This window comes from Rhinolophus ferrumequinum, chromosome 22, assembly GCF_004115265.2.
Source record: "Rhinolophus ferrumequinum isolate MPI-CBG mRhiFer1 chromosome 22, mRhiFer1_v1.p, whole genome shotgun sequence".
In the NCBI taxonomy this organism is placed as follows: Eukaryota; Metazoa; Chordata; class Mammalia; order Chiroptera; family Rhinolophidae; genus Rhinolophus; species Rhinolophus ferrumequinum.
In genome coordinates this window covers 49593890-49608844 of record NC_046305.1, presented here as the reverse complement: position 1 = coordinate 49608844, position 14955 = coordinate 49593890, and the positions used below count along the sequence as shown (strand labels likewise).

The 14955-nt window shown below is 38.4% G+C and overlaps 1 protein-coding gene across 1 annotated transcript; it reads right to left on the bottom strand.

The window, feature by feature from the left end:
- Positions 1–2053: 2053 nt before the first annotated feature.
- LOC117015083 (olfactory receptor 5V1-like) lies at positions 2054–13398 on the bottom strand. Its single transcript, XM_033093456.1, has 3 exons — positions 13301–13398; positions 2423–3345; positions 2054–2119 (listed from the first exon to the last, which is right to left on the bottom strand). Exons 2-3 carry the CDS (start codon positions 3341–3343, stop codon positions 2054–2056), a joined length of 987 nt encoding a protein of 328 aa, XP_032949347.1. The 5' UTR covers positions 3344–3345; positions 13301–13398.
- Positions 13399–14955: the final 1557 nt, after the last annotated feature.

The window sequence follows — 14955 nt, the reverse complement described above, 5'->3', positions numbered from 1 at the left end:
TTTTCAGTATATAAACCTCTGGCCTCTCCATGATGGAAGTGGTCTAATATAATCAGTCTTTCACTGGTGGGAATAGTACCATATCAGGGGCTCTGAGTTGATTTCTACTGTTGGCAAATTGGGCACTCAACGTGGGTTAGCTAAGACCTGATGAAGGGAAGCCGATATTGTCGAGTCTGTGTATTATCTCCATCCTTGCCACCAGGATTACTTTGTACATGAGTCTACTGAGCAGGTATTGGGGTGAGCTGCGGAAAGCTGATTGACCTATACTGAGCATGTCACCAGACTGAGGGTTTTTTCACATTATATTGAACAGGTAATATTTTAGTAAGATGCCCAATTTATTTCAGGCTAAGAGATAACATGGTCATTTAGCCACTGCCAAAGATCTCTGAAGATAAAGCATTCTGATTTCTGCTATCATCTCCACCGAAATAAGGAAACCCATTGAAATGATGGCATCTCCTAGTGTCACTCCCAGGCTGCCAAGGACAGCCACTATAAGCATTATAAGGATTCTCCCTTTATCAATGTGCTTTGCAAGAGGCCTTGTACAAAAGGAATGTACTCTGGTCCCACCTCAGGTACTTTTTGAGTCTAGGGTGCGAGGGTCATAAAAAATAAATACATTCCAACATCTTATTTCCCTTAAGCTTTGGATCCCACCCTTTATATTATACCTGGGATATCTGGCATCTCAACTTTATTGAATGTAGTCCATCATTGAGTGTGGGTTTTAGTCAATCAACCAAAGAAATTGCTAGAGCCCTCTCAGCTGCTCAAGATAACATACTGAACCCAAAATTTCTGGTAAGTGGACCCATAGGAATATATTCAAAATGACCCAGCAACATGTTCTGTCATTTTTGGTCTAGGACCCTAAGAATCCCTTGTCGTGCATGTTCTCAAGACTTCTAGTCATAAAAATTAGTACAATCTTGAAATTTTAGTTTGGTGTGAACATTATAATCTCCTGGGTCATACCTTGTGCTGTTATCCTGGCGTTATTCTGGTGTTGCACCCCCATTAAGAGTCTAGAGGTCATGAGGGATGGTGGGTGAGCATTTTAAAGAAAATTAGCATTACTTGTAAGAAAGTTTTCTCAGGTGAGGTTATTATAGAGTTTCAACTAAGGGAAAGTTGGTCTCCTCACATAGGGGTAGAGGTGTTGCTTCTGTTGGCAAGGAAGGTTAATGGATATTTAGGGGTTCAAAGTTCTAAGATTTGTCCAAATCTACTGCATTTTCCCATTCTAATTATCAGAGTCCCACTCATTCCCAATTCAGTGCCCTCACTAGCACATAAAAGACTTGGAGAAATTGTGGATTTATAATATACTTTGTAATCACTCAATGCACAGAATCAGATTTTTGTTCTGATAATAAGCTTTATCAATTTTGAGAGACAAAAGATTTTTCTAGCTGACCTTGTCTTGATGGAGGAGTTTAATTCTGATTCTGTCATTTTTCTTCCTATAAGCTTCCGACCGCAATCAGTCATAAAAGTCAGTAAAGGATCTTGTAAAAGTCAATTGTAGCAGTAATTTGGTATTCCAAAGCTTGGTTTTCAATACACATTTTATTTCTGACATTGACTGTGGATAATTTTAAACATCTATTTTGTTAGCGCACACCCTGAACAATCAAATTCCCCATTTTCCATTGGCTATGATTTCATCAATATATTCAAACTCCATCAGATCAGATATCCAATCCCAGACTTCCATCTTTGAGGGTCTGTTTCCTAAACCACTCCTGATAGAAATGTGGTAGCAGTTAATGTTCATATTGGAAATAAAAAATTACGTATTTCTACCTAGAGGAATTTAACATAGGAAATAAGTAATAAAATTGTTGGAAGGGCTGGAAGAGCCAAAAAAAAGGAGAGGGGAGGACAGGTAATATTACCCTCTTTATGGAAGCCTCTATGCTCACTATAGAGAGACACTCATTTCATACTTGTGTGACCTTATGCTTTAAGAACAGCTGTTACAGGAAACTGCAAACATCACCTAATTCTACCACAGGAGTCTGTTTCTGTCACTGCAGCACTAGTCCACCCATGAAAGCCTGCTGGCAAGGGAGTCTTGGACATAAGGTTTCCAGGCCTTCGGTCCCTGTGATGTGGAGAGAATTTAGAAGAAATGAGATGGTGCTGAGAACCAACGCAAAATATCTGACACTTGACTTTGCAAAGTGGGAAAGAGTGCTTGTAGAAAGCTAGGAGAGGAAGGAGTTCTTGGGAAGATCAATTTTAGAAACTGGTATGTAGGAATTGAGGATCTGGATATAGACTCTCAAAAACTACACATGTTCCAAATACCTTGGAAATTTTCCCAGGTGGTTGTACCATTTTCCTCAGTGGTTTGCAGGCCACTGAGCTAAACCTTCATATGGCCAGGGAACACACATCCTCCAGCCAGCTTCCTCAGGGCACCCTTGACCTCCTTGTTTCTCAAGCTGTAAATGATGGGGTTGAACATAGGGGTCATGACACAGAAGAGCACAGAGACCAGGATGTCCACGTCCAGGTTGTAGCCCACATTGGGCTTGCCATAGTTGACGTTGGCTGTTCCAAAGAAGATCACCACCACAGTGAGGTGGGAAGCACAGGTAGAAAAGGCCTTGCTCCTGCCCTGAGCAGAGGGGATCCTAAGGATGGCCGAGATGATGAGTGTATAGGACACTGTGATGAACAGCCAGGGACTCAGGCCAATGGCAATTCTGGCCACATGGAGCATAGCTTCGTTGAGAGAGGTATCTGAGCACGAGAGCATCAGGAGCAATGGGATGTCACAGAGAAAGTGGCTGATACGGTTGGGCCCACACAGAGTGAGTGTGGCTGCCAGCACTGTGTGCACCATAGAATTCGCCAGCCCACACAGCCAGGACCCAGCCACCAAACAAACACAGACTTTCACACTCATGAGGACTGGATATTGAAGTGGTTGGCAAATGGCGACATAGCGATCATACGCCATAGCAGCCAATAAGACACTCTCCGTGCCAGTACTTGTCACAAGGAAGAAAATCTGGGATAGGCAGCCCTCGTAGGAGATGGTCTTCTTCTCCTGGAAGAAGTTCACCAGCATGACTGGGACGGTGGTGGATGAATAGCAGATGTCCAAGAAACTCAGGTTGCTGAGGAAATAATACATTGGAGTGTGGAGGACAGGATTGACCCTGGTGGCTGCTATTATGAGTATGTTCCCCAGGAGTGTTGTCAGGTAAATGACCAAGAAGATCAGGAAGAACATCCCCTGTAGGTTGGGGTGGTTGGAAAATCCCAAGAAGATGAATTCAGCGACATCTGTTTGATTGTTCATTTCAAATGCTATCATAGCTATAAGACAATAAGAACAAAGAAGCTATAGTGAGAATGTACACAGAGCACCCCAAGCAGATATGTAAACGTACAGGGCTACGTCAAATACTGTCGGATACAGAACAGCCTGAACTGTGGAGGGAGGTGTGCGGGAGTGTCTTCAGAGACACCATAACTTCTCATTCAGCAGATCCAGCCAGCTCAGGCCCAGGGACCTCCCACAAATTTACACGGCTGTTGGTGGGTGAAAATAAATGGAGACTTGGTTAAAACCAACAAGTCACTAACCTTTCCCTTAGTATGAACTCATTTCTACCTCCCATCATTGCCCTTTTTGTTAAGTATCTTATTTTTTTTAAGAAATGAAATTTTATGGTGAGAAATTAACAAAATGTAGTAAGATATAAAGAATTTAATTTCCTTCAAAATCAGAATTAGTGCTACCCTTCAGTGTACTTCATTATAGTTTTTTTCAGTTATGTAAATCTTGAGTTCTATTTATAGCTTTAAAATATTAGGAGCACACGTTCCCAGATTGGAAAGGAAGTGGGTAAAAGTATCTCTATTCACAAATGACATGATCCTATATATAAAAAAATACCAAGGAATCCACAGGAAAGCTACTAGAGCACTCATAAACAAATTAAACAAAGTTGCACACATACAAATCATACAATCATAGTTGTGTTTCTATACACTAGCAATGAACAATCCAAAAAGGAAGCTAAGAAATCAACTCCATTTACAATAACATCTAAAAGAATTAAGTACTTAGAATAAATCTTACAAAAGAGGTGAAAGACTTGTACACTGAAAACTGAAATATTGCTCCAAGAAATTAAATAAGACATAAATAAATGGAAAGGCATCCCATGTTCATGAATCGGAAGACTTAACATTGTTAAGATGTCAGAACTACCCAAAATGATCTATAGATTCAACACAATCCGTATCAAAATTCTGGTAGCATTTTTCCACAGAAATGAAAAAGCCAATCCTCAAATTTATATGGAATTGTAAAGGGCCCTGAGAGTCAATACCAATTTGATAAAGAAGAATAAAGTTGAAGGACTCACACTTACTGACTTTGAAGCTTACTAAAAGCAACAGTAATTAAAAGAGTTTGGAAATATCATAAAAACAGATATATAGACCAATAGAAAAGAATAGAATAGAGAGCAGAAATAAGCTCTCACACATATGGTCGATTTTCAGCAAGGGGCCAAGACCATTCAATGGGGCAAAGACAGTCTTTTTAAAAAGTAGTTCTGAGAAACTGGGTATCTACAGGCAAAAGATTGAAGTGGTCCCTTATCTTATACAGTACACAAAATTAACACCAAATGTACAAAGACCTAAACTTAAGAGCTAAATTTATAAAACTCTTAGAAGAAAACATTGGGGAAAATAATCATATCATCAGATTTGGCAACATTTCATGGATATAACACCAAAAGTACAGGGAAAAAAAGAAAAAATAGATAAATTTTACTTCATCAAAATTAGGAAAGTGTCATCAAAGGACACTATCAAGAAAGCAAAAGACAATATACAGAATAGGAGAAAATATTTGCAAGTCATATATCTGATAAGGAGTTAATATCCAGAATATATAAAGAACTCCTATAACTCAACAGCAAAAAATAAAATAATTCAGTAAAGTTTCAGGATGAAAAATCAATAACAATAATCTATTGCATTTCTATGCACTAACAACAAACTATCAGAAAGAGAAATGGAAAAAAAAATCCCATTTAAATTTGCATAAAAAAATACCTAGGAATAAATTTAACTAAGGAGGTGAAAGACATGTACACTGAAAACTATAAAACATTTATGAAAGAAATTGAAGAAGACACAAACAAATGGAAAGATATTCCATACTCATGGATTGGAAGAATTAATACTGTTAAAATGTCCATAATACCCAAAGGAATCTACAGATTTAATGTAATCCCTATCAAAATTCTAATGACATTTTTCACAGAAATAGAACAATCCTAAAATTTGTATAGAACCACAAAAAATCTCAAATAACCATACAAATTTGGAGAAAGAAGAACAAAACTTAAGGCATCACACTCGTTGATTTCAAACTATATTACAAAGCTATGGTAATAAAAACAGTATAGTATTGGCATTAAAACAGACACACATATCATCAATGGAACAGAATAGAGAGCCTAGAAATAAGCTCATGCATATATGGTCAATTAATTTATGACAAAAGAGCCAAGAATATACAATGGGAAAGGGACAGTCTCTTCAATAAATGGTGCTGAGAAAACTGAACAGCTACACGCAAAAGAATAAAACTGGACCCCTATCTTACACCATACACAAAAATTAATTAAAAAAGGATTAAAGACTTGAATGTAAGACCTGAAACTATAAAACTCCTAGAAGAAAACATAGGCATTGTTCTTGGCAATGATTTTTGTTTTTTAATTTGACAACAAAAGGCAACAAAAGCAAAAATAAACAAGTGGAGCTATATCAAACTAAAAGGCTTCTGTACAGTAAAGGCAACCTATGAATGGGAAAAAAATATTTGTAAATCATATGTCTGATAAGGGGTTAATATCCAAAATATATAAAGAACTCATACTACTCAATAAAAGACCAATCCAATTAAAAAAATGGGCAAGTAAATGAAAAGGTGTTCAACATCATTAATCTTCCGGATAATGTAAATCAAAACCACAAGGAGATACCACCTCACACCTGTCAGAATGGCTGTTATTAAAAAGACAAGAGATAAGAAGAGTCGGTAAGAATGTGGAGAATAGGGAAACCTTGTGTACTGTGAGCTATCTATTGGCTATTGTAAATAATGCTGCAGTGAACATGGGGGTGCGTGCATCTTTTCAAGTTAGTGTTTTAATTTCCTTTGGATAAATCTCCAGAAGCAGAATTGCTGGATCGTATGGTAGTTTTATTTTTGATTTTTTTGAGGATCCTCCATACTGTTTTTCATTGTGGCAAAAGTACATTTCCAACAACAGTTCTCATCTTTCTACTTCTTCTCTACCACAATTACAGTTCAGTATCTTATCACTGTTTATCTGGGCCACTGTAACTAACTGCCTTCACATTGTTTGCCTGCCTACAGTCTTTCCCCGTCAGGCATATACAGACATGATGAATGATTTACGAGGATTAGGTCACTTTCCTCACGATGACTAATTTGGAGTAAACCTGGTTGGTAGTCACACGGGCCCTGGACCACAGATGAAAAGTCATGCTCACAGTGTGTGTGTGTGTGTGTGTGTGTGTGTACACGCACGTGTGTGTGTGTTTTATTGGGGGAGGTGCCATGAGTGAGAACACTGCCCCATAAACAAAAAGATGGCAGGTTGGCATTCCAGGCAATCTTGGCAGCAGAAATCTCAAGTAAAATACACAATCTGGGTCTGTCCGGCCAAGGGCAACAAACTCAGGGGACTTATGGTTATAGGACTCAGGTTACTTATGGTTATGTCCTTATGGTTATAGGATAAAGGACCCAGTGGTCTCTGTCCAGGACAGTAGTGAACTTCTCTGAGAGCTGTGTTACTACCAGGAGAAGGAAGGCTGCAGGGTCCTGAGCTCTGCTGGCACCTCTCTTCCCTACAGTTGCATCCCCAATCCCTGGACATTCCTGTTAGTTACAGAGAGTGGGTAGGTCGACGCTGGCTGGTTGGTACCAAACTCCATCAGTGATTCTGAGAAGCCTAGTGATTTTCACTTAAAGCACAATCTCATTAACTGCCCCTGAAGAGGTGTTGGGGAAGCAACTGCCTTAGGGAATAGGACTGACATGTGGAAACTGCGTCAGACCTGCCCTCTGAGTAAGCTCTTGAGGGAAAAAACAAAAAAACAAAAACAACTGAGTAGCCCTCTAAAATCGGTCTCAGAAAATATCCTCCCTCCCCTTATGGGCCAGCAGAGAGTTCAAATGTCTGCCTGGAAGCCAGGCTTTGGTGTGAGAACGGACAGGAATAATTGCAGAATTTCAACAATGACCCATAGACTACATTCTAGGTTATGGCAGACTAGAAGCAGGGCACGTCTGGAGGGTAGTAGCCTGGGTTTTAGAAAATTGTCACTTTTGAGTGACTGATAAAAATCTATAGATCCAGGCACAGGATCTTCTGTGCGATTCCAGTGGATTCATGTAATTGTGAAACCCATTCTCAGAATCCTTTATAATCTATGTGCCTTTGGTTAAAACGCTTTTGTTTAGTCCAAGAGAGTAGGAGAGTAGTCTGAGAAGTAAAACCAGATTAAAATGAAATGGTCTGCAACTGAAGATGTAGGGTTTTGGAGACTGGAGAAAATCCATGAAGCAACAGTGCACAGGGAAGGAACAATATTTGGAGCACTTGGAAGTTGATGGGTGGTGAGGACATTGAATCAGCTTGGGCAGGATGGGACCATTCATTAAAACAGGAAATAAATGGCATGCAGTAGGCATGGGGAGAGGAGATAGTGGATTAGATCTGAGTAATGTTGAGTATTAGGTACCTGTGGGATATTCAAGTGGAAATGCCCAACAGGATTTGTCTTCAGGAGACGGGCTATACCTGTTTAGAAATTGTTTGGGGAGTCACCATCTTGAGGTCGCTGCTCAATCTATAGGTTTACATGAAATCAACCAAAGAGAATACATGGGGTGAGGAGAGAAGAAGGCTACGGTGGGACTCTTGTGATCCCTCAAATTCACAGGGAGTTTGGTGGACGAAGAAGAAGGTTTACTGATACCACCCTCTCTAGGTTAGCTGTAGGCATCTCTTCACTGTAAATCAGCGTTACAGTTGGGCTGGCAATCTGTACGTCATCTTAGAAAACTTTACGTAATACGTGTGTACTAGTCTTTGTTTTCTTTATCAACTGCATAGATAGATTTCCAGTCATTAAAAAAATCAGTGACACATATTTTCTCTTAATTCATGACATAGAAAAGATAGACAAACAATCCCTTTTATAGGTAGATATTTAGGTTTAGTTATAGAAAGAAATGAAATTCTTCATGAAAGCTGGTCCCACACTGAGAAACTGATGTCTGATCTGTGTATAACTAAATGGTAAAAGCAAATTTTAAATGTTTAGGGATTTTTTTAGAAATATGGTTTCTGAAGTTGCCCACCCTGCTTATTTTAAATGTCTTAAAATGGGATTTTAAGTCTAACCCTGAGAACAAATTCATAGGGATATGTATATATACGTATATACATATCCCTATGAATTTTTGGGGAAACACGGTGTGTATTTTATATATATATATATATATAAAATATTTTATATATATATATAAAATACACACAGAGTTTCCCCGAAAATAAGACCTAACCGGAAAATCAGCCCTAGCATGATTTTTCAGGATGACATCCCCTGAACATAAGTGCTAATGCGTCTTTTGGAGCAAAAATTAATATAAGACCTGGTCTTATTTTCAGAGAAACACAGTATATATGTGTATATATATATATACACACACACACATATATATATGTATATATATATATATATGTATATATATATATATATCTCCATGCAGTGGAATCAGAACCATAACAATTTTTTTCTTGGTCTGACTGGCTAGTCTAATTTTTATGGGCCAGGAGGAAGAGTGCTATTTTACTTTTCATATTCCTATTGCTCACATTGTTTATATAGGTTAATCATCAATGGTTAACATCATCAAAATAAATGATAAACAAGCATAACTTATACACTACAGTTCGCGTGATACTCTGGACCCTTTCCTCTTGGAATTTACAGACTATAGCATATAAATAGGCAATCTCAATCTCAACCCTACTGCTTCATGGCAATGACCTTTCTCTCCACTATTTAGTAAGGATAGATTTTATAGAATAAATAGATTGAGGTCTGTTATGATGGCTCTCCATATAAAAATGTCTAGATTGAAAGAAATCTTGATGAATTTAGTTTAAAACAGTCATATATTTTTTAAAAGGTTAAAATAAGTTTGGTACAACTCATCCAATCAAAAAACAGAACAAATCTCAACGAGTTATTTTGAAAAGAAGCAACATTTTTAGATACCTGAATTCAACCAGGATTCCCCAAACAAAGTAATGAGTAGAGACACACATTAGATAATAATAGCTAACACTTATGAATGTTTTGTTGACTAACCTTAGGGGTTTATGTCCTTCAAGGAAACAAAATAGGCACAATATAAACCAGGATAATTGGTGCGATTGCGAAATCCTTAGAGCACATAAGGAAACCATCAATTCATATTTAATTCCAGTAATGCAAAGTAATGATTAAATTTTAAGTATCATTTTCATGTTGCCTAGTAAATTGCCACACACACACACACACACACACACAATAATTAATAAAAGCATTCAAGATAATTTTTCTAGAGGACAGTCCAGAAGATTTGAGGTGTCTGTGGCAAAATTGGTTTACTGCTGTGGACTATAAGTTATTTTCGCTTTGCCCCAGATTTCTATTGTATCCTTCCCTGTCATATGGGCACGTAGAACCAGATGAAATATTCAGAAGCCATCAAATAGGCAAGTGTTTCTTAAACTTTATGTGCATGTAAATCACGTGTCTTTCCATCAGGTGAGGTGGATGGAATTCCCTTTCATCTCAGCCTGTGGTGCTATGGAAACATGACTTTGTTCTCATCTGTTCAGCTTTGGAAACCATCCTACCACATTTGTGATTAGCCAGTCAAAACCACCATAAAGTGGGCACTGTGTTGTCCGATCCTCTTGCACACATTGCCAACACATCACTATGCCTCCTGTTGCACAGGTTCTACTGTGTTTCCCCAAAAATAAGACCTAGCCGGACCATCAGCTCTAATGTGTCTTTTGGAGCAAAAATTAACAAAAGACCTGGTATTATAGTATATTATATTAAAGACCCAGTCTTATATTATAATAAAATATAGTAAAATATTAATTTTTGCTTCAAAAGATGCATTAGAACTGATGGTCCAGCTAGGTCTTATTTTCGGGGAAACACAGTATGTAACAGGCACGCTTCATGATTTACTCCAGGAATTCTCAAAGGAACTTGAAAGTGCAAGTGCTGTTATTAGCTCTATTTGCAGTAAGAAAACAGGGTCACACCTTCTAGTCTGAATTCAGAGCCTCAGTTAGGATCACTGAGCAATACTCCTTTCCCAAGCTCATGTATGAATGATGAGATGCCTGCTCACAACTCTATTTGTCTGCTTCATTTCAATGATTTCTTGGTAATCCACTTGGCCAAATTGTCAAATTTGGGTTGAACTGAAATCTCCTCACCCTTGTGTTTAATTCTTCCTTTGTCCTTTTAGCCTTGCCACTTCTTGTTTCACTGATTGATTTTAGACCAGATTAGCCAAGCACTTTATAATAGAGACAGAGTAATGAGATCCCATCACTGGAGGTGTTCAAGCACAGGTTAGATTACTACAGCTCCAACAAAGACAACTGATTCAAGTCTCAGGTGAAGGTCATTTGAGTTTCTTCTACAGTTCCTTTCAGCCCTGAGATTCCACTGTTCTACCAATGTCATTATACATCTGAAACATGGCATTAAGACCATGAAAATTTCATATTCTTATGATTAGATCAGACTTAATACATCTGTACTCCTTAGCATTCACCTACCTTGAGAGAATCCCTGTTTCATATTTATGAATATTTTCTGGGATGGGAACATTCCACATGACTGAAAACCTCCCTGGTCTAATGTTATGTCAGAGAGGGAGAGAGGGAGGGAGAGAGAGAGAGAGAGAGAGAGAGAGAGAGAGAGAGAGACTGTATTTTATTTAAAATTTACCTTTTACATTGTAGAAAACTTCTTATTTTGAAATACTTATAGATTCACAGGAAGTTACAAAGAAATATACAGAGAGGTCTCCTCATATTTTTAAAATTAAAAATTTTATTGGATTTTAAATTTCAAAAATAGCACATGCTCACCGAAAAGTTTACCTCAGTCAAAGGCATATCAAATGAAAATAAATATCTTCACCTTCACACCACAGTATGCCCAGCACAATTACCAGTTCAGTGTGTGTCCTTCTAGTTTTTGTTTATATACATATATAATCGACCATATTTAAAAAAGAAAACAGCTACAATCAATCCCAGCTTTCTTTCCATCCCTGCGCAGTCCTGTATGAAAGTCCTACAGTCGTCAATGACAGTAGCCCCCAATACAATAGTGTTTTTAGCTACTGCTTATGGACCACTTATGATGTACCAGGCACTGTGCTGGGTGCTTTGCACATAATCTCATGTATTTATCACAACAACCTTAAATATTTCATTGGAGTTTGCAAGCAAGGAAACTGAAGCTACGGTTTACACAGCTATGATGACCATAACTTGAAATTTAATCCCATCCCTCTGACTTTGAAGGCCATAATCTTTCCAGTTCTTTACGCTGCTAGAACATTTCATGGAAAAAGAGGACCAAATAGGCAAAATAGCTACACCTTTTAAATTTCTTGACAATTCAATCAAATCAGTACACCTGCCCTCCAAAAAAAAAATCAAAAATAAAAATAAAAATAAAAACAAGTTACCAGCCAATCCAATTTTTAAATTTATGCTGATAAAAAAAGTTGAATGATTGGCTCTTTTACTTTTCTACCATTGTCCCTACCAATGCGGAGCCTCAGCATGAGAGCATGTAGTGTTTATTAGGCTAGGATTTCTCAGCATCCATGTCTGCCTCAAACCTGATATAGATGGTCATTACTTAACCAGTGTATTTAGTCTTTGGTTGGAGAAGACGGTGGCTCTACAGGGGTCCCAAGGAAATTGTACCAGTCCCCTAGCCTATCCCATGGACAGCATAGAGCCATTGTTAAAATTTGAGTTCCTTGTCATGAGTGAAAGGCTGGCCTCCACTAATGACCTCTCCAGAAGAGGGCACCTCATGTCCTTGATCCCACCATCATGGAGCCTGATACTCCCAATGGCATCTGATCCCCTTGCTGAATGGGGATCCAAACCTTGGGGTGCAAAGACTACTCACTAACCACCCAGCTTGAAGTCAGTGGAAAAGGAAACTAATAAACTCCAGCACTTCAATCAGGCCCACAGAGAAAGAAGAGATTGAGAAGGGACATCTCATCTGGACTTGGGAGGACATTTCTGTCTAGCAGTTCTGGTGCAAGCAGCCTCCTGACCTGAGAAAAATGACAGGCTATCGGGACATAAATGTGGCACCATGGCACATTGGTGGTCTTAATGATATCCTTTCCTGTAAGAGCTGTGGTTCCAGTGGAGACCGCATGGCAGCATTGGTTCAGTTCCCAGCCAGAGAGCAGCAGTTCTACTTGTGTCTTTCCTAATCAATAATCATCTCAAAGCAAATGGGTGAGAATGAAATTATATAGGAATAACCCTGAATCTATACGATAGGAAAGACTGGGGGAAGTAAAGGACTCACAAACTTTACAGCTCTATCACAGTTAATAAATTGCTTGTAACACACCTCCCAAATATCAATGTAAATATGAGAATTTCTAGCTTAGTGGAAAAACAAAGTTTAAATATGTGTTATTCAAATTTAATTATATTTTATTTAAACAAGTATTTTTGTGTGCCCTTAATGTCATACTATAATGTAGCATAGGAGATATGCTTTCTCCTAGAAAAGTATCTCTTTCTGTCTTGCTTGTCAAAATTAGAGTAGGAATAATACTATGCACTATATATTATTTACCAAGATTAAATTTCTCCTTCGTATTATCTTACTTAAGAAACTCAGGTACCCCTCAGGCTTTCGAGTAGATAATCTCCAAGGTCATTTCGACTCTGATTTTGTTATTACTATTGTAGACATTGATACAAAAATGATACTTAATCTACGTCATTATATAAATATCATGAAATTGGTAATGAAAATATGCACAGTATTTTATAATATGCTCTTAAGAGGTAGGTGTATCCTGACACTAGGCAGAGTTTTTCTCAATTGTGATGGTAAATAAACTACTTACCACCTGACTCTCGCCAAAAGCCTTGGATTTCTGCTTTTGGTGATGGGACTTGCTGCTCTCCACTCCTGTACCTGGACTGGAAAGGACACTCTGGTAAAACAAGCTGTTGACCTGCCATGTATCATGAGGGGAACCTGCCATCCCAGGCGCTGCCTTGAGCATACTCCTTGCCTAATGCAAGAGTGGAAAATACTTCTTTGATGTCTCCATGAATTCATTTTGCTAGAATAGACATTTAAAAATACTTGTGGACTGACCTTTGGGGAGTAATCATGTAATCTCTCTCTAAGCAGCTGTTCTGGGACTGCTCAGAGTGCAAACATAACTCAAGGGCAAAGCCTGAATAGAAACCGTAGAAATGAAGAGCGATTAATTCTCTCATGGATTCATTAAACTGGTGGCAATTATCTTTTGCCGGCCTGCAATGAGGAGATCAGCATCTTACCTCTTTCAGGAAGTTTGTGGGTAAATTTCAGTGCTAGATTTTTTTTGTTAGCAATTGTGGGTGGCTAAGGCCGGAAGGACTGCCTTCTCTTGCTCCCCATTCGGGAGAGAAGGAAGATGTATGAACTGGGCTTATGTGGTCGGATTCTACAAAGTGCAAGGGAATTTCCTCCATTTGTTCTGGGAGCCAGGCCCTTGGACCTCGGAACTAGACTCCTTCTGAAGCATGCTCTTCCAGGTGGCTATGTATCTATAGCTCCAGCACTAACAGCCCACCTGCTGTCTTGGCACCAAGGTCTCCTAGTTAGGTTTGTTCACCTGGATATGGTGCTTTCTTGATTCCCCATCAGCATCATTACGTTTTCATGTCCCCTGCTGTCGGGTCCTGCCACTGTTTGTGGCCTGGTGAAGACAAAGTTGTCGTGGGGTCCTAACAGACAGAAGAAAGACAGAGCCATCAGACAGCTCTGTGTGGCCCAGATGGGGAGATGACTATAAATTTGAAAATCTTGCAATATTTTTCCTTTACCAAAATTAGAATTTAAAACGTTAGAGAAGGTGAAGAGTTAAGTCTCTAAAGTTCAAAAATCCCCTTGGCAACATGGGTTTTTCTGTATGTGAAGAAGTGCAGTAATGGTGCTTATGAAAGACCTATAATTGTGGATTTGTCTACTTTTCCTTTTAATTCTATCAGTTTTCATTTAATACATATCAAAGCTCTGTTTTTTTGGTGCAACGGAGTTGGTAAAGATGGTCAAATTAAAAAATTAGAGAAAGAAAGTCAAGAAATAGAAAAGAGTAGTTTATTCTTATCACAACTAGTGAATCATTTGAGTCAATCTGGAAAAACATGGAGGGGAAATAATATTTTTAAAGGGGAACTTGAAATGGGAGGCAGTGACATGATGGAGAGACCTAATGTGTTGCACGTTATGTTCACTCTTCTGTTATTCATTACTTAACTTCATCCTAACAAAAACTCTGCAATCCATACATCATCCCATCTTCAACATGAATGAATTGAGGATTAGAGAAGCTAAGTAAGTTGTTCAAGGTCCACAAGTGATGAAGCCATGAGGTCAACCCAAGTCCATCAAACTTCCAAACTCAATTGCTTACACTGGAGGTTAGCAAACTTTTTCTGTAAAGGGTCTGAAAAATAGTTTAGGTTTCATCAATCATGTGGTCTCTTTCTCAACTACTTAATTCTG